Genomic DNA, 24,404 nt, shown 5'->3' on the forward strand with positions numbered 1-24,404 from the left:
TTTGCGAGTACGGAAAGCTGAGTACTTTCTAGAATTGGGGTTCAACGATACTTGAAAGTATCCAGATTTAAGGTCTAGTATACTAAAGATCTTTGCGCCCCTCATATTCCTTATCATGTCATTTAAGTTTGGCATGGGGTAGGCATCAGATTCCGTTAACTCGTTTAGTCGTCTATAGTCAATACAAAGGCGTGGCGAACCATCTTTTTTCTTTGCAAGGACTATAGGAGCGGCCCAGGGCGATGTGCTCGGTTCTACTAGGCCTTGCTCCTCCATATCCCTTATCATATCGTTTATGATGTTTTGTTTTTCAGCCGGATAAGGGTATGGGTTTAGAGCGATGGGGGTGTGGTCCCTAAGTCGAATTTCATGATATATCAGCTTCGTGCGGCCTATTGAACCATCGGAAACCTCAGAATATCTGGTGATGACTTCTGTTAGTTGGTTTTGAGTCATAGGATCGCCCGAAATTTAGATTTCAGAAAAATCTAACTTTTTGGGTCCCCTTATTGTCTTAGTGGCTGCTCAACAAACGGATGTTCGTTTGGAGGTCCCTAAGTAGATTGTACCTGCGGAGTAATCCCAAGCGACTTCGTTTTCTACAAGGAAATCGTGCCCTAATAGGATATCGCAGTACAGGTTGTCTAGAATCGAAGCATTAAATTTAATTTGTACTTCTGCGACTCTAGCGACGAATGCGGCGTGGCCACTGGTTGTTTGAGTGTGCCCGTCTGCCATTCGAACTAATGAATTTAGTCCTATAAATGTTTTTCCGAATTTTCTCGAAATTTCCGGCCTAACATACGACTTTTGTGCTTGAGAATTAAGAAGAGCAGTGACGAAACCAGAATCGAATTCTAACTCTATACATGGAGTTGGTATTGTGTTAGGGTTTCTATTTAATACCGTTCGTACGGATGCAAGTCCAGAGCACTCGGGTTTTTCATAATGAAAAACAATTCGAGTGTCCTGTCTTGTTTCATTCGTACCTGTATTTTCGCTGTTCTCTATACTCTTATGATCAAAGTCATTGTGTATGTCGAAGCTAGTGTTGTCTGTTCGGAGCCCGGTGCGTTTTTAGGTGGAACACATCGGTCTTCGATACAGATTGGGGTTGTAACGTCATTTAGGTTTTCTAGTAGATTGTTGGGCTCTAACCAATTTTCTCGAACTATGTTTGGGTGAGTTGAGTCGCTAGTTGTTCTTTGGTCAAGAATATCAGAGCTAGGGCTAACTTGGTGAGGTGATGATGTGATTGATGGTGACAGTTCGAGTAAATGGTTATTGCTTTTTGTTCTAACTAGGTCTAATGGTGTACTTTGTGTCATGAATAAATTTCAAGAAGTGTCGAGGTCGTCTACTAGTCTATATTCGTTTACTTTAATGCCAGTTGATTCATTTACTGAATTATCATAGCTGAGTATAAGAGGTAAAGGGACTAGTGGGCGGTCGTCGGAATGTGTGTGGTGACCCGTGGACTGGACTAAGATCCGCAGGTTTGGGGCCGTTTCCCGAGGGCTTTGTAGGACATTCACTGTTCCAGTGAGGTCCCTTGCAATGCTTACAGGGGAGAGGTGGCTTTCGGTTTGTGTTGTTTACCGAGTGGGCCCCAGAGTGTTTTGCTAAGTCAACTGGTTTTGACTTAGTAGGTGGGTAATAGGACTTCTTCAAGTCCCTCGGCGGTGCTGTGTCTTGGGTCTCTTGTATGGAGTACGAAGAGCTATCTAAGACTGCAGCTATTCGCCTAAGGTCTGTGAACGACGCGGGGTGTTGGAGCCTAGCATGTATTCTAAATTCGTCTCTCATGAGCCCTACAATAGTACTAACTATTTGCGGTTCGGAGAGACCTGTTTGAATTCGACGGGATAATTGGTTTTTCTCCATGACAAAATCGGTCAGTCGTTGGTGTGGACCTTGTCGAACTGACACAATTTCGGCACGGAGACGGGACTGGATGTCAGGGCAGTTGAACCTTTCGGCTAACTTGCCTTTAAATTCAGGCCAAGACATATCTAGAGCCTTAACCGTTCTCCACCATGCAGCTGCCGTTCCCGTTAATTGGGGTTCGACTGCTCTAACCCATGCGGCTGGATGTATTTTTGCTTCACGTAAAATACATTCAGAATTTGCCACAAATCGTGTCGGGTCCTCCTCTTTTGTACCAGAAAACTCAGAAAGTGACGCTCTTGCAGCTTTTAGGTCATTAAATGGGATAAGTAATGATTGGTTCCCTACCCTAGTGCTAGACGAATCGTTAAAATCGTTTTCGAACTGTACGGTACGGTTGGGTCGACTCGTAGGGCGACTATCATTTTCCGTATGTCGTACAGAGTAGCTATAGGGTTGTGAGTCATACAAACGATTATTGACTGTATTAGAGTTTAGGTCCCAGCTTGTACTATTTAGAGGGGCCTGTGCTGTCCCTTTGCTCCCTAACTGGTGTAATGAGGTCGTATCGTATAAAGTCAGCTGGGGACTAACCGTTCGCCTGATCTCCTCTTCGGTTTGTAATAACCTACCATGGAGTGAGGCGGGCTGACTATCGATATGAGTTCTATTTACGTTCAAAATAGCGGTGGGAGTGGCCCTATCTTCTACCGTTACAGTAGGTACTACTGGCCTAAAACTACTACAGTTTGTTGACCTAACCGTTTGGACGTCCTGTTCAATACTTGAAATTTTATTAAAAATTTTTGTTTGATTAGTTAAGACCCGTGACAAAGCGGTTTCAAGAGCGGTTATCCTTAGTTCCAGATTCCCTATAGAAGTTTGCGTCCGAATGTTTTGCCTAATTGCTCCTATCTCTTCACTAGCTGAGCGTATGTAGTGAATTGTGTGAAGGTCAGGGAATTGGTCATTCGGCGCGCTAGCTTGGTATGTGTTTGTGGGAGTGAGTGGGCGGCGGGAGTCCTCATATTCGAGGTCGCCGTAGGTTAGGTCTAGTGGGTCCTGTTGGACATCACTATTCTCTATTGTCTTCTACATTGTCTTCTACATTCTCTATTGTCTTCTATTGACTATTGTCTTCTACATTGTGTAACTGTTGCGCTTCTAACTCGCCTATCGGTCTCGGGTTGACAGAACTATTAATATTATTTAAAGCATTATCAACAATCGGGGGCCGAGATGGTAGAAGGGTGGTGGACGGATCACAGCCTCCGTCCCTAATCACATTCTCTAGTACACACTGTAGGTCGTTACGGCTAGCGGTATACGGCAGGTTTCGGTAAGCGCATTCGCGTCTGATTTCGGTAACCGACATTTGATCTAATGTTTTCTCCATTTCCGATTTTTTTTGACAAATGAAAATTAAAAAAAAAAATGAATTAATTAAAATTAAAATTTTGATATAAGTACGCGCTGTGTTGATGTTTTATTTGTTGTTAGTATAAACAACAGAAAGAGAGAAAAAAAAAATTTTATATATATATAATTAATTGATTTAAATATTATTTTACTGTAAAGCAAACTAGTAGTAGTAATTTGGGGCTTTACCGCCCATTTTTACAAATTGTAGTAAATTAAACTAGAAATGAATAACAACATCTCTTTATATAGTATAATACCTTTTATTAATCATAATAATTATAATATTTTATGATTTATCAATCTGTATAGTATAAAATAAACTTATATAAAGGTTTTTTGTCTCTATTATTCAAAGCTAAATCAATTTTAAATTACATAAATTCTACCTAACACACATGAAAATTATCCTGAAGAACCGAATCCTTTTTCTCCTCTATCAGTTTCATCTAACGACCGAAGTTCCCTGAGTTCTGGATACACAATTTTTTCACATATTAGTTGTGCTACTCGATCTCCACGTTGAACGATAAAGTCTACATCAGAATGATTGAATAGGCGAATACCAACGTTTCCGCGGTAATCTTGATCAATTACTCCAGCTAGGATTTAAAAAAAAAAATATATAACATTTTATTTAGTGATTAGATGTTATAAGCATACCTCCAACATCAATAAAATGTTTCCATGCTAATCCTGATCTCGGTGCAATTCGTCCATATGTACCATGTGGTACTACAATTTGTAGATCGGTCTTAATCAATTCTTTTCCATGTGCTACTACAATATATTGGTATGCACTTTTTAGATCGTATCCAGCCGCATGTTGACTTCCTCTAATCGGCGTGTATGCTTTATCGGTTAATTTAGAAAATAAAAGCATCTAAAGTTTTAAACAATCATTCATTCATAATAATCTTTATTTAATTTAACCCTAGCTTCATTTACTAATTTTATCATAGCATCATTCATTTTTTTGTCTAAACTTTTTTCTAATTTTTTTTCTAATTCATCATTCATTAACGTCATATTTATTTTATTTTCCAAACTAGTGATACATTCTTTGAATGAGTTATTTAATTCAGATTTTATTGTTTCTATTGTATTTTTTGAAACATTAGTTATTGATTCATTATGTGTATTTAGTTTTTTTTCTAAACTATCTTTTAAACCAGTCTGAGTTTCTAAGATAGAATTTTTTATACTATTTTCTAAATCAATTAATTTCGAATTTAAATATTTACCAACTCCGATATCATTGAAATGATTTATATGATGACCAAAATAATCCATTATTAATTTAAAAATAGAGATCTTAACAGTGACAAGGACTTCTTATATACTAAAACCAAAACCAAAAAAACTATATTATACGAGTTTACGCACTTCTCGGGTAAATGGCGAATACTCAACTATGCGGTCGTGTATTAACATACAATAAGCACTAACACCAGTTAAATTATCATCAGCTTCTATTTCTAAACGTAAGTCAATTGTAGAAGAAATTTCAGAATCGTTTTGTTTACTAACATCTAAAAAAATAATTGGAGCATTTGATAAAAACAATTTTGGACTTAGTATCGGATTTCGAAGTCCATTTTCATAATATGATTCTTGAAACGATGTATACATATTATATAATAATGTAAAATCGTTGTGCGTAAAATCTAAATTTAAATTATCATAAGGATAAACATTTGAGTTCAGAAACACTTTAATATTTTTCAACTTAGAATGATCAAATTCGCTTTTGTCTGCAGTTATTGAATTGTTACGATTTTTTTGGAGGCCTACAATGATATAACGAGGTTTTTCCAATTTCGTTGATGTTTTTAAATTCCATAGTACATTTTTCGTGTTTCCGAGTTCAGGGTAAGTATATGTTTCAAATGATCTAAATGGTATAAACAAATGTTTTTCTTTTTCAACTATTTTCATTAACTTTAGACGCTGGCTATCATCAACACTAACATGAGGAACTTTCCAAACAATATTCTTAATATTCACACTACCTGTAGTTGCATCATCACTTTTTTTAATCAATGCATTTAAATCACTATTTGATCTAGTTAATATGAGTTCTATTCGTGAATTTAATAAAATTTTTCTATAATGCTCAAAAAAGCCTAACCAGTATTTTAGTGGTATACATGCTGTAAAATGACCATTTGTGTCTGATATGGATGAACTATTTTTGAAAGTCCATCCAGCATTTTCATAACAATAATAATTATCTGGTGTACTTGAAAGATATCCTTTGATAGAACTTGTAATACCTAACATTCGTGAACTATCTATCTCGATACCATTTAATTCTAAACGAACTTGTTCAAAAAGAAAAGATAATCCATTATTACCTAGTTTTACTTTATCTTTATCTTCAATGTCGCCTTCGATGTATAAAAAGCTTTCATGTAAATATGGGTATACATCAGTTTGTTGTACACATATCCTAATTTCATCATTATTATTAAAAGCTTTATTATAAGGAATATATGAGTGAAAATCAAAATTAGTTATTTTCGAATCTGACACATAACCCATATCAACTTCCAAAATATCATTTTCAAGCATTTCGATTACTTTTTAATTCAAATCCAAGTTGTCTTAAAATATTTTTATTTTTTGACGTAAGATTTATTTTTGTTTTTCTCCTTGTTGCTCGGTTAGATTTCGTTTTGGGAATGGAAGATTTTTTATGTGACGGTTCCTTTATATCTAATATTTTGTTTTGGAAATTAAAAAATTTCAACCCCATTTTATGAACCGTACCGTCTAATATGAAAAACTGTTGTAATTTTTTCACCTAAATTCTTTAGTGGTCTTTGATCCTGATCAACTAACTTTACCGTTATATTATTTATTTCATTTGTTATCAATGGATAATATATTAAGTTGCTAGGTGCTTCAACAATTTTTGATCCGTGTACTGCTGTAGGGTAAAACTCATAGACTGAGTGTGAGGGTTTGTTACCATCAAATGATCCTTGAGCAATACTACATAATACTTTTATTGAATTAATCATACTAATATTAACAGTTTTTTGAGATTCGTGTAATTTATTCGGTTCTAATTCTACTTCATCAAATCCTAAAACATGTCTTAAACTATTATCAATAGTGAAATCGATTGTTTCAGAACAGTAAACATATGATTTAAATGTATTGATGTTTGGAAATATGCTAAATACAATATTTGGATGGATTTTTTTAATCATGTTTTTAATATATTCATTTATTTGACTTAGTTCATAACACCCTGGTTCTATTTCAAGCTTTAAGATTTCTTTATCCGTTTGTTCACTCAGAATGTGTTCATTACTTTTTGAGAAAAAATCGGAAGATTTATTAATATTACTCGTATATGATTCCGTGAAATATTTAGATAAATGTCTTGGATTATGATCAATAGCATTCTTATCTGATTCTAGTGAAGAACTACTGCTTACAGGAACATCGCGTTTATTTAATATTGTATTGTTCTTTATAATTATTCTCAATTTATTATTGCTTTCATAAATATTAGGAAAAGAATTATATGTCTGAAGATTTAATAATGCTATTTCTGAGTCCTCAGCTATAGTAAGTGATGGAAAAAAATTTGTTGATAACTCTGTAGTGTTACCTGATAAACTTATTGTTGTTGATTCATACATTGTAAAAAATCAATACATAAATGACCACAAATAAATGTATTATAATTTTGATATTTTGAGTAATTATATAAAATATTGTACCCTTTAAAACGATTTTGGAGTTCAATTGGTGGTGGTAAATTACCAAAGCTATCAAAATACCATATGTTGTTATATTTTTTAAAGTAAGCAACCCAATGCGATCCTTTTTGACTTATTCCAGCAAGGTTAATAACCGCACATTCGTTTTTAAAAATAGTTTTTGGTAAGCTGTCACGTGAAAATACACCACGGAAATGTGGAATTTTTAATTGTGCAACATGTTTTATAATGTCTTGAGAGGAAAGAGGTCTATTAGGTAGCATAGTAATTAGTTTTTTTTTCTTAATATTTCTTCTTTTCTTCACACCTAAACCTGATTTGTCTAAGTATAAACCTTTACCATTACGAACATTCAAATATAAGCCTTTACCAATTTTTTTCGTTTGTCCAGTTTTAGAATCTTTAACAGCTTTATAGATATTTGCTGCACCAGACGCAAGACTACCGAGGGCTGAAAGTCCTGCAAATATTGGTATCAAAGGTATAGCAGAACCCCTTTGATTTGGTACCTTAATTTTTCTAACTTTTTTAGACTTTCTTCGAGATATTCTTTTTCTTACTGCTCCAACTAATTTACCACCTTTTTTAGCTTTGCAACAACCCATACCAATTTTACGTTTAGCTTTCATAATGTTAGTAACGGTGTAGGCTGCAGCTTTTTCCCCGAATGAACTATCTTTTGCTTTCACCCTATCCCACGCTTGAAATTCTAATTTTTTATCAGCTAAATTACGGTTTGTTACGTCTTTATTTTTTAAATACGCTATATCGTGGTCACGACAAGCCTCATCAAGAAGATTTATAGGTTTATCACCTCTAGCCAATCTTTTTTCAAGTTTTGTTCCAGGTCCACAATATTTATAACCTGGTAAATGTGCTTCGAACGGAAGTTTATTTATTAGTGTATTAACGAGACCTTTACCGGTTATACACTTTTGCACTCTTGGCATTTCCTATATATACTAAGTATTTTTTCTAAGTTCACAACTATTATATATACAAAAAAAAAATGCGTTTTATAGAACAGAATAGTAAATTAAATATTAAAAATATAGACACAGAAATTTCTAATAAAGCAATCTCAAGACATGGACCTTTACTACCAGATAGTATCCGATGTATTATTGTTGGATCTAGTGGCTCTGGTAAAACAAATGTAATGTTTAATCTTCTTACACATATAAATGGTTTAAAATTTGAAAACGTTTATTTGTATACAAAAACGCTTAACCAAGAAAAATATATTTTATTGAAACAAATTTTTGATGGTCTAGAAGGAGTGAAGCTGTTTATTTTTACGGAAGCTGAAGAAGTAGTTAAACCACAAATAACGAATCCAAATTCTATTTTTATTTTTGATGATGTGTTGTGTGATACTCAAATACCCATTCAAGATTATTTTAGTATGGGGAGACATTTTGGTGCTAATTCAGTTTTCTTTTTAGTTCAAAGTTATTCTAAAGTTTTAAAACGATTGGTACGCGATAACTGTAATTTATTAGTGGTGTTCAAACAAGACGAACGTAATCTAAGACATATATTTAATGATCATATTTCAACTGATATGGATTATCTAGATTTTCAAAAAATGTGTATTTATTGTTGGGGCTATGAAAAATATGGTTTTCTTGTTATAGATAAAACTAGAAATGTTAATGATGGTCGGTACAGACGTGGTTTTGATGTCTATATAAGCTTGGTGTAAACTGAAATATTTTTTAGTTTGCTAAAATGTCAGAAAACAAAATATTACTTAACAATTTGGTAGAATCAAAAAATAATATTAAGCGGAAAATTATGGAGTTAAAGCGCGGTGTTTTAGATTCTGAATATACATTTAACGAAACATTTAAACCGATTATAGAACCACTTAATATGCTAGTTAATGACAATAAAATGAATAATGTTATTGATGAGGAATTATCTGTTACAACAAATGAGGAAAACGCTGATCCTCAATTATATGAATTCAACAATTTTATGAAATTACCTCCAAATAGAAGATCATATGATCCATCTTATGGTATGCGTTATGATAATATTGATAATCAACTAAAAATTGGTAATTTCCCAGTATTCATTGCCAACAATAAAATTTATGTAGCAGACAAAGACTATGATTGGACCCCAGGTCTATGGTCGTTACTTTGTGAAAAAAACCCTAAATTAACTACACGTCAGGATTTTAAATCGTATTACAAAATATTAGATGCTACAGAGGTTCACTTAAATGTTAACGGAGGACCTAAATCTAGCCAATCTTATAAATGGACTTTTATTGTTAAGCCATATTATACTGAAAAAATGTTACAATTGAAGACAACAAAAAGAGCGAAACTTGATGTCAGTTTTATAGCTTCAAAGGCAGCGGAAGCTGCTCATTCAAAAGATCCAATCACATTTGAAAAACCTACTGACTTAGAAAAGTCCGACGATTTTAAGTCAAAAGAAGGATCTGGTATATTATATAAGAATGTACAACCTAATACACAAATCATTTATTATGATAATCCAAATGAATTAGTGTCTAGGCTTGCTCTTTTAATGGCTTCTAAAGAGGCTGGGAATACAGGTGTAAGTAATGAAATAATATCAATAATTGAAGAACTTCGTGAACGAAAAATTATTGTTTAATTAAAAAAAAAAAAAAAAAAAAATATATAAACATTACCACTCCTCCTCTATACAATTATTTATACTTTCTTCTAAAAAGTATTTTTTTAACGAATTTAAATTTAAATTAAAAAAAAGAAATGGTATTTTTTTAGAATTAATTATTAATAAGTCATGTTTTTTAATTATACTATCTACCCATTCATCTATCTCTTCCCAGTTTATTTGTACTTCTTCTTCTTCTTCTTCATCCTCTTTTTGATTCAGTAAATCCTTTCTATACCTATAATATTTTAATATATGGTTAAAAAAATAGAAGATGTTTTACATTTTTTTATATTACCAATAATCAATTTGTTCATCTTCTTCAACATCATCCTTATCTTCTATCTTCAACTCCTTAAAATATTCTTTAATCAGCTCGAGTTTCTCTTTATGTTTTAAATGGTCCGGAATCCAAGGAACGTAATAATCACAACATGACATATTTTCCAAGTTGTAATTATAAATTGTTTGTTCTATAAATTTTCTATCATTGATGCAAATCATTATGAACTGTAAAATAATGTAATAAAAATTAAGGTGATAGAAAAAAAATTATTTCAACTAGTTTACATATTAATCTATTATGACTTCTTTAAGAGATATAGCCAACGAATTACATAGACCAGCTAGAAAAATATTTCCAAGACGTAAAGTTATTACAAGGTTCATGGATGAACTTTGGCAAATTGATTTAATGGATATGCAGGCGCATTCGAGGAAAAATAGTGGTTTCAAATATATTTTAGTTGTTATTGATACGTTTACTAAATACGTATGGTTAGAACCTTTAAAAAATAAATCAGCAATTACTATAAAAGATGCGATGATGAAAATATTAAAAACTCATCAGCCTAAATTTGTTCAATCGGATTTTGGATTGGAATTTCATAATGAGAAATTTCAAAATATTATGAAAAAATATAACATTAAACATTATTCAACTTATAGTAGTATCAAGGCGGGGATGGTAGAACGAGTGATTAGAACTTTAAAAAATTATATTTATACAAATTTTACAGCTCAAGGCAGTTGGAACTGGATAAAAGCATTACCAAAACTAGTAAACAGATATAATAATAGTAGACACAGAACAATTAGTTGTACTCCACAAGAAGCCAGATTAACTCCTCATTCTGTTATACATAAAAGTTATTCTAGCAAAAGTTTAGAGAAAAAACCAAAATTTAAGTTAAATGAAAAGGTTAGAATATCAAAATATAAACACATTTTTAATAAATCTTACACGCCAAGTTGGACTACAGAAATTTTTACTATTAGCAACATTTTAGATACTAATCCTATAACCTACAAATTGTCTGATGAGAAAGGTGAGCTAATTTTAGGATGTTTTTATGAGCAAGAAATTAAAAAGACTAATTACCCTGATACATATCTTATAGAACGTGTCTTGAAAAGATCAAAAGGAAAAATGTATGTAAAGTATTTAGGACTAGATTCATCTCATAACTCATGGGTGAAAACAGAAAATATTGTAAAATAATTTTTATTAAAAAAAAAAAAAATACAATTTCTTTATATTAAACTATTAAAAATAGTAACTTAGTTATATATTTAAAAATTAAAGATTTATGTGTCTAGTTGACTAATATAAAATGTTAAACCAGTTAGGATCTTGTAGTTTATATGCTGATCTTTCAGAGCCAGTGAGGAAGATTTTATCCAGTCTACACTTCATTTCTACCCGTTCATCTCTATTGGTGGTTGAATGATGGATGCAATTGACAATACCCAATACCGGTCTAGAAAAAATGGTAGACTCTATCCGTTCAAAGTGGTACATATTTAGTTTTTTATGACCACCACATACAGTACGTTTAAATGTAGGATTTGATGCCAATAAAGACAAAACTTCACCGTTATCGTTTATGGATACTGCAGCATTCATATCGAATTGCTCAATGGATGGATGTAGAAATATTTTCAAAATATCATTTATGACTACGTAATCCGGTCTTCTCCTAACATAGTATGTACCACCTGCATGTTCATTCCTCCACTTGCGTAGCACAATACGTGCATTGCCATCAAGTATATGACCGATGGGATATACATACTTGGCACCATTATCTATCGTTGGTACAAACGATGGAAATATCTCTTTTAGTTTTTCATCATCAAGCTCTCTATTATGATAAAATAGTATGATATCTGTTTCTGAAACGTCATCAATTGTTTGATTAAAATCATCGTCTGTCTCAAAGATAAAAATAAGAGCTAATTCTCCAGGCATTGCTGCAGTTACATTGAGTGAACGAAATGTTCGAAAAATTTCCAAGAAACGGTTGAATCGCGCCATCTAAATAACAGAATTATTTAAATAATTTTTTTAACGTATAAAATTATTTACATATTTAAATTTTATAATGTTCATAAATATTTGTAGTGACCATGTGCTATTGTATCTATCCCATTTTCCAATATTATTCGCTTGTCATCGCTTGCACTAAGTGCGAGTTTGTAAATTTTTTTTGAATATACTTGATGTTTTTCTGATTGAATTGTGTTCATAGATTGATATGTTATTGTATTGTTCTGACTAAAAGTGTTTTGACTAGAATATGCTTTTAAAACGCTGATATAATGTTCCATTTTCATATTTTTTTCAATCACATACTTTTTTACTCCTTTTGCTTTCTTTGTTTCCTTTCCTCCAACATTAAAATCATACAGTTTCGGTCGCAAGGTTACAAATTCAAGTAAAATCAAACTTTTTAATTCATCTTTAAAGTAACCTGGTACATTCTTCCTCCTTTCTGAAAAACATGGATGATCTTTGGGAAAATTTGATGTATCGAAATATGGTGACAAATCATTTGTGAGATCAGTCATAAAATCGTCTGTAATAATTTCATAGATTAAGGAATCTGTATCGGAGTAGCATAATCCAATGTTGCAACCATACTTAGGCTTCATTACATTATAGTGAAAATTATACATAACAGTTTTGGAAATATCTAGAATAGCTAATCCTACATATATGGGTTTATCAAATTTAAGTTTCTCCTTGAACATGTGTATAGCCATTAGATTATTAGAATAAATTGTACGATCTTTAAAACTAGGTTTTATCATTAAACGATGTGCCTGTCGATCAGTTGTCACCAATTTCATATTCATACGTTTTCTCACGTTTTCCATACATTTTCCAAAAACAGAATTGATAGCGAGTTTCCAAAACGCTTTTTCAAACTCATTTGTTGCGTTTCGTCTCATTTCAGTACAAAGTTTCACGTAGGGTGCCATCCATTTCTTTTGCTCGAATTTAACAATTCTATGTACTTTTGTCACAACTAATCCGTTTGCGATAGCTTGCTTCAGTGAACGATAATGTACAACATAATTTCGTTTAGGATTAAAAGTAGTCATCAATTTTTTCACCTTTGAATTAGGTGGGAATGTAAATTCGGGTAAAAATGGGAAATCGTTATGATCATTGTGTAAATGCTCAGGGTAATCAACATCAACTTCTAATATATAACCATACTTTGAATTGTTTGGTATTGTTGTAATATCTAATGATAAATCTTCTAACCATTCGAAATTACGAAAAGGTAAAACCGATAGCATAGCTTTCCCATAGAGGTTTACACAGTCAAAATATGTAAGCCAAGACGTGGGTTTATCAGGATTGTAATTAATTCCCTCGACATTAGGGATATTAGCTTTTACGTGTCGTTTAACACTGTTACAGATACCTCCGCGAATACCGGTTTCAAGCATGAGATGCATATCATAATCTTTTAGCCTTTCAAGTTCAACATTAGTAAATTTCAACATTGCTTGGAATGCGAATCCTGGAGCTGTAAAATAATGTGATGCATCAAGGTGAAATGTGTTCATACAAAGATTTCGAAATGACTCGAAAACATCGGCTAATATTAAAATATCAGTCAACAGATAGTGATCAGAATATTCACCTAAAGTTTTTATTCTAAATGTATTCCAAACAGTTTTCGCATGGTTATAATCTTGGTTACTGATTTCTTCATCATTTAGTGAGTTGTAAAAATGTTTTTTGGATGGTAAATAAGTCTGTTCAAGTTTATCCCAGTTATTCACGTATTCGTAGGGGAAACAACCTTTACGACATACTAAATCTAATTTATCTATTGAAAAAAATCGTAATGTCTCTTTAAACCTAGATTTGTCTTCGGCTAAATTATTAGCAAGCGTACTTAAAGGCTCTGACATAAATCTAAACGTATCTATGAATTTTATTTTCATAGTTTTGGAAATTTCTTTGCTAAATGAAATATATTTTTCACTCGAATTAGGAATAACATCAATTCGTTTGTTATTTATTCCTAATTGATGTACTATGAAATGACTATCGTACGCTAAGTTATGAAAATAAATTGGAATGAAAGTTACATTTTTCAACTTGAAATTACAGGTCAAACATAATACATTTCTAAATTTACCCGTAAAATGACAGTGATCGCTAACTTTTATGGTATTGATAAAAGATCGCTTACATATTTCACAATTGCTAGCGTTTTGAAATCGATTTGTTTCTTCACTAGTTAAAGGATTCATTGCTATGTTTGTCTGATATAATTTATCTACTTCTTCTCCGACTTTTATAAGAGCTTCCATAAATTTTTTGGCAGCATTTTCACCTCTGTAAATAACTGGTTTTTTAGGTATTTTAAATTCATTAACTAATTCAGGTGGAATGGTTGTGTAATCAATTTTAACATAAAAGCCAAAACTCATCGGTTTGTGTTGAAAAGTTTTAATAGATTTCTGTTTTTCATTTGACTGTTCCATAAGAGGTTTTAAAAAACATTCAAAATCTGCATAGATCACTATTGGTACGCGTTGAGTAGCTATATAATTTGTAAATTTGATTACAGAATCATCATGATCTTCAAGCATAACTGGTCTGCTTAATTTATGTTGAGAACAGAATTTTTTATGTTCTCGTAGTCCTTCAAACCCCCATAATTTATTCTTACAAGGTGTGTTGTTAAAAATAGTAAAACATCGTTTGCAGATATTTATTTGTTCTTTGTGTTTAGTTCTTTGAGACCTAATAAGTCTTGAAAAATTGGATATAAAGCAATAATGTTGTCGTGAAGTGTTGCTAAGTAAAAGTAAGTCAAAATGGTTTCGTTTTTCAATATCGGAAACTAGTATTGGATAAATTAATGATTTACTGTCTAGTCCATATATGTTAATGGAAACATTATTGATCTTTGCAAATTTTCTTACTTCTTTAATCGAAGTTGGGAATGTGATACACTTGAAATCAAATTTATTTTTAGTCTCTAAATAATCAAAATATTTTTTAGAGAATTTACTTTTATTATTACGCCTATCAAACTTAGACAATATTGCATACTTAAAACATTTTTCGTCGTTATTATTTATGTTAACTATAGCTCTTCTACCCTGAATTTTTTGTGGTAGAGGAATGTATGATGAACCTTCTAAAGGATTTACAACATTTATGCGTAGCTGTATACCATCAATATTTCGAAGAGACCAACCACTGCCTTTAGCAATAAATTCACTTTCTTCCTTCAAAAGTTTACCATATATATTATTCAACAATACTGTAAAATCGGATCCTGATGTTGTGAATGTGTTTTTTGTTTTAAACGAAATATCTTGCAACTCAAAAGTTAAAACATTTTCATACACACAATCCAAGTGAAGATTAAATTTAATTGAGTTATTTTTACACGCTTCCTTAATTTTTGGTAAAATAAATGTAGTAGCATATTTGAAAAAAAGTATAAAGTCTAGAAACTTTAACTTATTTTTTAAAAAGAAAGTTTTCGACCTGGACCTAAATCTTCCTATTTCTTGTAAACCATCACCAGTTGAACTCAAACGAATGTTTTTCGTAATTTTCATGTTTTTTTTTTTTTTCAAACTAGAAATATAAAACCAAGAGTCACATAATCATATACAAATACAACAACAACAAAATTATTGATAAATTTAAATATTTTCTTTTATTGTTTTTATTATATCGTACATTTTTTTTATTATTTCATCATCTAATTTATTTTTTATTTTATTTTTATAATTCTTTCTTCTCCTAGCATGTTTGCTAGGCTTGCCTAGTGCTTTAATAATTTTTATTTTTTCTTAAGGGTTTAATAAAAGTGTGGAAGTTTGTTGTGCCATACCTTAACAGTTTTTGAATGAGTTGACCTTGAGAGTGGTGAGGACTGTAACGATATTCTAAAAAAAAAAGAATCATAATGTTCATTCTTCATACTTTTTTTTTTTTTAAAAGACACTCAATATTTTCCATCCGTTGGTGACATAATTAAAATATACATTTTTTATTAGCACTGCTATCAAATAAATGACGCGACTTAAATAAAAAAAAATATGATTTTAAAGAGCACTACACAACTGGAGTAGAAAATTAGAACTGATAGCTCAATTTACACATCCGTTGGTGACATAATTAAAATATATATTTTTATTAGCACTGCTATCAAATAAATGACGGCGACTTAAATAAAAAAATATGATTTTAAAGAGCACTACACAACTGGAGTAGAAAATTAGAACTGATAGCTTAATTTATGCATCCGTTGGTGACATAATTAAAATATATATTTTTATTAGCACTGCTATCAAATAAATGACGGCGACTTAAATAAAAAATATATTTTTAAAGAGCACTACACAACAAGAGTACAAAATTAGAACTGATAGCTTAATTTATGCATCCGTTGGTGACATAATTAAAATATATATTTTTATTAGCACTGCTATCAAACAAATGACGGCGACTTAAATAAAAAAATATGATTTTAAAGAGCACTACACGAATGGAGTAGAAAATTAGAACTGATAACTTAATTTATGCATCCGTTGGTGACATAATTAAAATATATATTTTTATTAGCACTGCTATCAAATAAATGACGGCGACTTAAATAAAAAATATATTTTTAAAGAGCACTACACAACAAGAGTACAAAATTAGAACTGATAGCTTAATTTATGCATCCGTTGGTGACATAATTAAAATATATATTTTTATTAGCACTGCTATCAAATAAATGACGGCGACTTAAATAAAAAAATATGATTTTAAAGAGCACTACACAACTGGAGTAGAAAATTAGAACTGATAGCTTAATTTATGCATCCGTTGGTGACATAATTAAAATATATATTTTTATTAGCACTGCTATCAAATAAATGACGCCGACTTAAATAAAAAATATATTTTTAAAGAGCACTACACAACAAGAGTACAAAATTAGAACTGATAGCTTAATTTATGCATCCGTTGGTGACATAATTAAAATATATATTTTTATTAGCACTGCTATCAAATAAATGACGGCGACTTAAATAAAAAATATATTTTTAAAGAGCACTACACAACAAGAGTACAAAATTAAATGTCTTTAAGTAAAAAATTATTACACTTACATAGCTAAGAATGATATAGTACTGTCGAAAACACTTCACTAGCAGGAGACGGTGTTTCCACTGGTAAAAGACGATCACAGACTGATGTTTAAAACACACGACTAGGCAGTATTTATGCAGTCGAAAGGAGGTTATTCTCCTCCTCATATTATAATTTTAAAGACATTCACAACATATACCATTTCTATAGTGTATTAAAAAAAAAAAATTAAATCGACCTCGCTTGGAGAATATAGTTAAACGTCTATAGCAGTTAGGTTCCTCAAGGATTGTAACACGCAGCGAGTCGTAGGGTTTCTGTGGTCTGTGGTTAGTTCATTGAATCGTATTTATAAATTTTTTTTTTTTAGCTATTGTACAATGATTGTTACAATGTTACAACTGGAATGAATAAAAGAAGGTTAATTATATTTCTCATATTATTATTTCGAAGACACTCTACATGGTATTATAAAAAACAGAATCATCCCACTCCGTACATTATTTCGCTTAAGTTATTTTTACCATGCAAATTTGAACGTTAGCACTATGGTGGGATATTTTTTATTTGTCAAGATTGGTATAAAACGAGAAAAAACATAAACATCAGAGTTATGTTAACATTAGTTGTGTGACAGTACAGTTCGAATTTATTTTACAAACAAAATGTCGATTCTGGAATCATCCGACGAGGACTTCTTCGCAGTAAGTTAACTAAATAATAATAGTTTTGTTTAATATAAGTGGTAATTTATCTTAATAAAGTATTTATATTCTTGTTAATTTGTGTTATCTATCTCCCTTTAAGATGATTTATGTATCAAAATTGTGTTTTAATTTTGCTGTAACGCATTTGACTCAATGCATAACATTAAAAGTAGTTTTATAATCTATTGTGAATATATTAATTATATGTGTAATGTATGAGTTGTATGAAAAATATCATACTTTTATACCAAATTAGAATTTTTTATATATTTTTCCCAGTATGTATGTTTTGTCTGATCTTAGCGTTATGCAATTGGTCCTACTTGGCATCATTTATGTATTTTTTTGGCCTGTGTGTATTTTTATTATTTGTGTAATAGAGTATTTATCAGCATCTTGTTTATATGTTTAGACCTTATATATGATATCTATATTATTGATATCTTATTTTCGGTATGTTTATATTTGTATTGTAAATAAATGATCAATAGCATTTCTTGTATTATTATTCAATATATTTTATTGTTTGTTTGGCTTTCTTATTATGTATGTAGCCTATATTGGCATTCTTTATGAAAATAGCCTGTGTTTTTTAAAAAAATTTTTTTTATTATATATTTGGTATTTGGCCTGTATTATTTATGTAATATTTATTAGCATATTTTATGTATATATTTTTTAATATTATCATTATTAATATCATTTATTATACAAGGATTATTAATATTATTCTTATGTAAATTAACTTTGCGATATAATGCTTATATTAATTATTGGTAGTATATTTAATGTTGTAATTAGTATTGATGCTATATCCCGACATTTTGTCGGTAATAATATTGTGTGCGATGTTATGTTTCTATGTTTGAAACCTTAAATTAAGAAAATCCTATGGGTCGCAATTTTATTAGCATTATTAGGTTATAAGGACATTTCCCGTTTGCATTTGCTATTAGGTATCTCGGTTTGTAATTAGAAAAGTGTTTTAATACTGGTATTAAAGTAATGATAGTTTTTGATTTGGTATTTTATGATAAATTTCAGTTTTATATTTATGGTTCATTAAGTATACTAGTATGATCTTTTATTTCGGCCTGAAGCCTCGCTTGAGCGTATTAAAGTGATATTTAAAAAAAAATTAGGTGTGAATTGTAGTTGATTTCGTGTAATACAGTAATATTGTGTATAAGGATTGTTTGCAAAAATTCGATAATTGTTTATGAGATATGTGGAAATATTGTGAATGTTAGGAAATTATACTATTTTACGCATTATTTTTTGTGAAATAATTGTAATGGATTTGTTTACTGCATTATTAAAATTATAAAAGGGTGATACTTTTATACTAAATTTGATTTTGTTATATTATTGTTTTTATAATATTTGTTATAAAGATTCATAATGTTATACGATTTGCTTGGCGAATATTATTATTATGTTGTTTAATGAAAACCTATTCTTGTTAAGTTCATTGCTATATTTATATAATTTTATCGGTTTCAATATTATATATTTGGCTAATATAAAAGCGTTATTTATTTATTAATGCTCTATTTATTAGCATTAATATTATTTTTATTATTATATGTTAGGCCTATGTGTATTGCCCTTTATATATATATATATTTTTTAGCATGTATTATTATATGAGTGGCCTTTATTTTATAGGTGTTATGTATATTATTGTTATTATTATAAAAATGAACTATGTTAGAACAATATTATTTTTGTATTCAAAATTTAAGTTGGTATGATGCAGTGGTTATAATTTTAAAGTTATCTACATCTATAATAAGATAGTATATAGATCTATAGTATGATATTCACCAAGATATATAAAAAATAAAATCGAAATTAAGTATTTGTGTATTAAAAGAGTTACATTTCCTCAGTGTATTGACAAAGCTGAAATTATTAAGTGTTTATGTTTGTGAAAATTTGGATATGTTACAAAAAAAAAACATTTTGTAGGTATATATATTTATTAAATATTTAAGTTTGTAAGCAAATTAGGCATTTTTGAGAGTTTTGTAATGAAAAATTTAACGATATTTTTAAGAGTTTTATGTCTGGTGTACAAAGAGAAGTTTTGTCACCCCTGTTAAGTGTTCTACAGAAAAATCGGTCGGGGCTCAATTACCCGTGTATTGCCGTGTTAATCTCGGTTAGATCATTTAATGACCTGATTGGCGTCACTGTAATTCTGTCATAACAGTATTCAAGGGTGCCTTCTAATTGACTTAAGTTGTTTCGTTCATAAGTACTATATGTATGTTTAGATTCCATTTAAAACGTTTTATCGGATGTTAGTTATATATTAGTGTAGTATGTATACTCTAATAGTTGTAATATTTTCAAAAATGGTTTTTGAATTGTAGAATGAAAAATAAAACTTCTAGTTATATCAGTTAAATCTAGTTATTTTTTAACTTTAATGTCAGTATTTTTAAGAGTTCGTATGTTTATTTAATATATAATTTACTTAATGTTTTATATTTATATTTCTTGTAATTTTACCAAGTTTTTGTAGTTGTGAAAAAATTGGGCAGCGGTTTTTTTGGGCGAAGCCAAAAATTTTGTGATTTGTGGAATAAAAGCTTTTTACGTTGGGCGCCATTTTGTAATAGAAGAAAAGCACGGGGAAGCGGCGGTGAATGGATATTTTAAATTAGTACGTAAACGTCTCTTAATCGGGGTGTGCATGTGTGTATGTTTACTACAAGGGCTCACTTCCTGCCTCTAGACTTACTATTACACAGTGTTATAATATTGTATACAGTACATACCTTGTCGTGGAGTCACTCGAAGCTCTATGACCTTGTCGATATTCCTTGAGTATGTGATCTTGATATGACGAAATGAACGTTGTTTTAACACGAATGTTTTCATTCATAAAATATATTTCAGACACTGGTGTTTTAACGTTATCTTACGACCATCTATTTCTCGTTAAAGTGTAATTCAGTACACGGTCTACCAATGGTTTTATAATAATCAATGCGCTTGTCAGAAATAACAACGTCTACTGAGTTATTATAAACCGACTACATTCCTCGCTGACCAAAAATAGTCACATGGGTGTAATAGGATTGTTCGACCGCTAGAATTAATGACCGTTAACGATACTTTTAAGAGGAGAGTAATTGGGTATAGATATATGTATATATAATGAACGAAAGAACAACAGTGTTTTTATTGCTTAATGATGACACGTGTGTGATAAGAAACTCGTACGGTTTAAAGTATTTAAGTGATTGAATTGTAATGAATATAGTATTTTTATATATCGCTACGGACTTGGCGTATGAATGTGTAAGGATAATAAGGAAGGATTATGTTATTGGTGGCCGCGGCGGACTGATAACAGCTACCCGACTTTGGCGTCCACACAATAAGGAAAGGAAAGATATTGGTGGCCGCGGCGGACTGATAACAGCTACCCGACTTTGGCGTCCACACAATAAGGAAAGAAAGGATATTGGTGGCCGCGGCGGACTGATAACAGCTACCCGACTTTGGCGTCCACACAATAAGGAAAGAAAGGATATTGGTGGCCGCGGCGGACTGATAACAGCTACCCGACTTTGGCGTCCACACAATAAGGAGAGGAAGGTTGTATGAGAGATGTGAGAGAGTAACTGCGCTTCGCTGCGCTGTAGGCTGGGTTAAATAGTGCGTTTTTGTGTTGGTTAAGTTCGTCTCGGTTAAGTTCGTGTCGAGTCGTGTGTCCGACCCCTTCTTTAATAAACTTATTGTTATGTAAATGTTACGCCTGTAATGAGTATGTACGCTATCTATTAGAGTATTTTAAGTTTATTGAAATTATTCAAAGAGGTTCTATATCACACTACGCGCGTTGTATATTGAATAATAATAACATGATAGTTATATAAAAATGTCACATATAGTATAAATTTGAATATATAATATGTTATTACAAAATGATAGTTTAATAAATATAGTTAAAACTTAAACATATGCTTTATGTTACTACAGTATTTTACTATATTATTCAATACTTTTTAACAATTTGATCTTCACCCCTTATACGTAAATCAAACATGGACTTAGTTTTTTCCAAACGGAACTTATGTTTTTAACTCTATAAATATTTAGACATAAAGTGTTGAAATATTTTAGCGATTGAATTTTTATCAGTCTGTTCGTTTTCTGTAACCCTGTATTACATTTCACCGTATTTTTTCGGTTGTCAAAAGATCACACTGTGTATTATGTATATATATATATATATATATTAACGACAATATACCTATTGTATCTGCTTCTTACACAAGAAACTATTTATTTGAATAATATATATTTTTTCTATGTCGAAAATTTAAATAATTTTAATAATCACATGCGTAAAGACAACATGTTATGCCGCTATAGAGACAAACAAGTAAACCAAATGGATTTTAAAAACGCTACACAAAGTATTTACATATATTGAACAAATACTTGCCCAAGAAGAACAACAACACTGATTTCTTATCCACGTTTAGTATTGTCATACTTTACACTTAAGCCGATGACGCAAAAGAATTCGTTTTAAAATATTATACGTGTACATTTTGGTCTCATTACATTTTCATAACTTGTCCAATTGCAAGAGCTAGTTTTCACCATTATGCGACTTCAATTGAGCGTATTTTTTGTAACACTTAAGATCATTTTCTTTTTATCAACAAATGTCAATGGCCAGGACAATGAAGGAGCCGTTGAAGAATCGTTACAACGTAGAATTAAATTGAATCATAAAATATTATACGACACGGTTGTACGCGGACCAACAACCACAGAAATGACAAGTGCGATAGCGGATCCAAATCTATTTCAAGAGATTCAAGTAAACAAATTACCTTTATATATATATACAAACCATAATCTCTTTTAGTTTCCGGTTTAATATTCGACACTCTCGCACAGTGGTCTAAGAATGAAAATTAGGTGGCAAAAACAAGATATTAAAAATTTTTAAAAATTTTTTCCAGGGTCTCATAAATATATGAAGTTTTGGCAATTTTGTTTTCAAAATAACGGAAATAATAAAATTTATCTAGCTCTCTCAGTTATAATTCCGATTCAAAAAATGTTATTTAGTTGAAATTTAATATTTACACTTGTAATCATATACTTGTGAGATAATGAAAAATTAAATTTGATTTTTAAACATTTCCATAGCCTATTTTTGCCGTTAACATTTACAGTGGGGTAAGAATGAACTTACCCCACTGTGAACCGATGCGATTTACATGTGGTTTTTGCTTCGATACAGACAGCAGCGATGATATTGGTTTTACAATGCTTTTTTTGTGCCTTTATACACTGTAACTTTTTTAACAATGGACCAATGCTTTCGAGTAGTTACTCTATAAATCACAAAATTTATATGGTTGGTTATTTGGGGGGGGGGGGGGGGGGGGTAATAGTAGGAAAAGTTCACTTCTTCACAGTTAAAATTGCATCATCATCATCATGTAGCTTAACGGCTATGAAGGCTCAACGCTGCTATCATGAGATGGTATTCTGACGAATTCGCTATCCCGAACGGGTCGTCAGTTCATCTCCGGAGTGGGAGATGGCGGTTCCTATTCACCGGTCGATTGCTCACCTAGCAAACAGAGCGCCCGTAACCGAGTGTAGAACCAGTGACAGTGAGCGCTAATACATTGCCACCTTACCAATTCAGCCAGTTCTCCTCCTAAAAATTAGTTTAAATTTGGAAAAAAAGACAAATCCCAAATCCTACTACCTCTTTATATAAAGAAGATCTAGTTTTATCAGTAAATAATCATAGTAGCATTTGGAATAAGAAAAAAGTTACACTTGGCTAGTTATTTTGATTAATAATTTAAAAAATGTAACATCCCCTCTCAATCCTCATCCTCGACCTAATCCTCAAACTCGACATCGACCTAGACCTCATATTTGACCTCATCCTTATCCCCATTTCCACCCTCACCCTTATAACCACCCCCACCCCAACCCTATTTCCACCCCATTCTTTATCTCTAACTCTCACCCCTATCTTTCACCCCTATTTCTCACCCCCATTTTTCACCCACTCTTCCTTATCTATCTTATCTTAACAGATAAATCAGCTGTTATTTTTCGTTAAGATAACCGGTGTCGATTTTTTTCGGTTGTGTTCCAAAGTAAAAACCATACCTCTTATCTCTTATCGCTTTCCCTGATATCTTATCTCTCTTATCTAAACAGATAAATCAGCTGTTATTTTTCGTTATGATAAGTGGTGTCGTTATGATAATCGGTGTCAGTGTCGGTGTCAATTGAAGACCTTGGGGCAACAACAAGACAAGTGCTTTTTTTTTGACATTTTCATGTCTTGCTCTGGCACATAACCGAAAAAAAGTTTTTCAGCCGAGTCTGCAACCACGAAAGAGCATTTTCATGTCTCGTTGAAGTACCGAATAAATTTAGATTAAGTGTGGAATTATAATTTAAAAAAAAAAATTACATGGAGCTTCCAGTTACAGCATAAGGCCAAGGAGATTGAATGTTGAACGTACAACATATCTCTTATCTACTATATCTTACCTCTCTCCCCTACCCACTATCTCC

At 31.2% G+C, this 24,404-nt stretch overlaps 2 protein-coding genes across 2 annotated transcripts; both read right to left on the reverse strand.

Annotated features, from left to right (window-relative positions):
- Positions 1-3,711: 3,711 nt before the first annotated feature.
- On the reverse strand, positions 3,712-4,189 carry LOC126839976 (deoxyuridine 5'-triphosphate nucleotidohydrolase, mitochondrial-like). The gene is made up of 2 exons (XM_050575444.1): positions 3,970-4,189; positions 3,712-3,908 (listed from the first exon to the last, which is right to left on the reverse strand). The coding sequence occupies exons 1-2, from the start codon at positions 4,187-4,189 to the stop codon at positions 3,712-3,714; spliced, it is 417 nt and encodes a 138-aa protein (XP_050431401.1).
- Positions 4,190-4,674: 485 nt separating this feature from the next.
- LOC126839965 (uncharacterized) lies at positions 4,675-7,993 on the reverse strand. Its single transcript, XM_050575433.1, has 2 exons — positions 7,384-7,993; positions 4,675-4,838 (listed from the first exon to the last, which is right to left on the reverse strand). Exons 1-2 carry the CDS (start codon positions 7,991-7,993, stop codon positions 4,675-4,677), a joined length of 774 nt encoding a protein of 257 aa, XP_050431390.1.
- Between the last annotated feature and the right edge of the window lie 16,411 nt (positions 7,994-24,404).

The sequence above is a fragment of the Adelges cooleyi genome, unplaced genomic scaffold (genome assembly GCF_023614345.1).
Source record: "Adelges cooleyi isolate 19-005CV unplaced genomic scaffold, UGA_ACOO_1.1 ACOO_flye_CR_arks_rails_tigmint_CR_PRNA_32, whole genome shotgun sequence".
Lineage (NCBI taxonomy): Eukaryota > Metazoa > Arthropoda > Insecta > Hemiptera > Adelgidae > Adelges > Adelges cooleyi.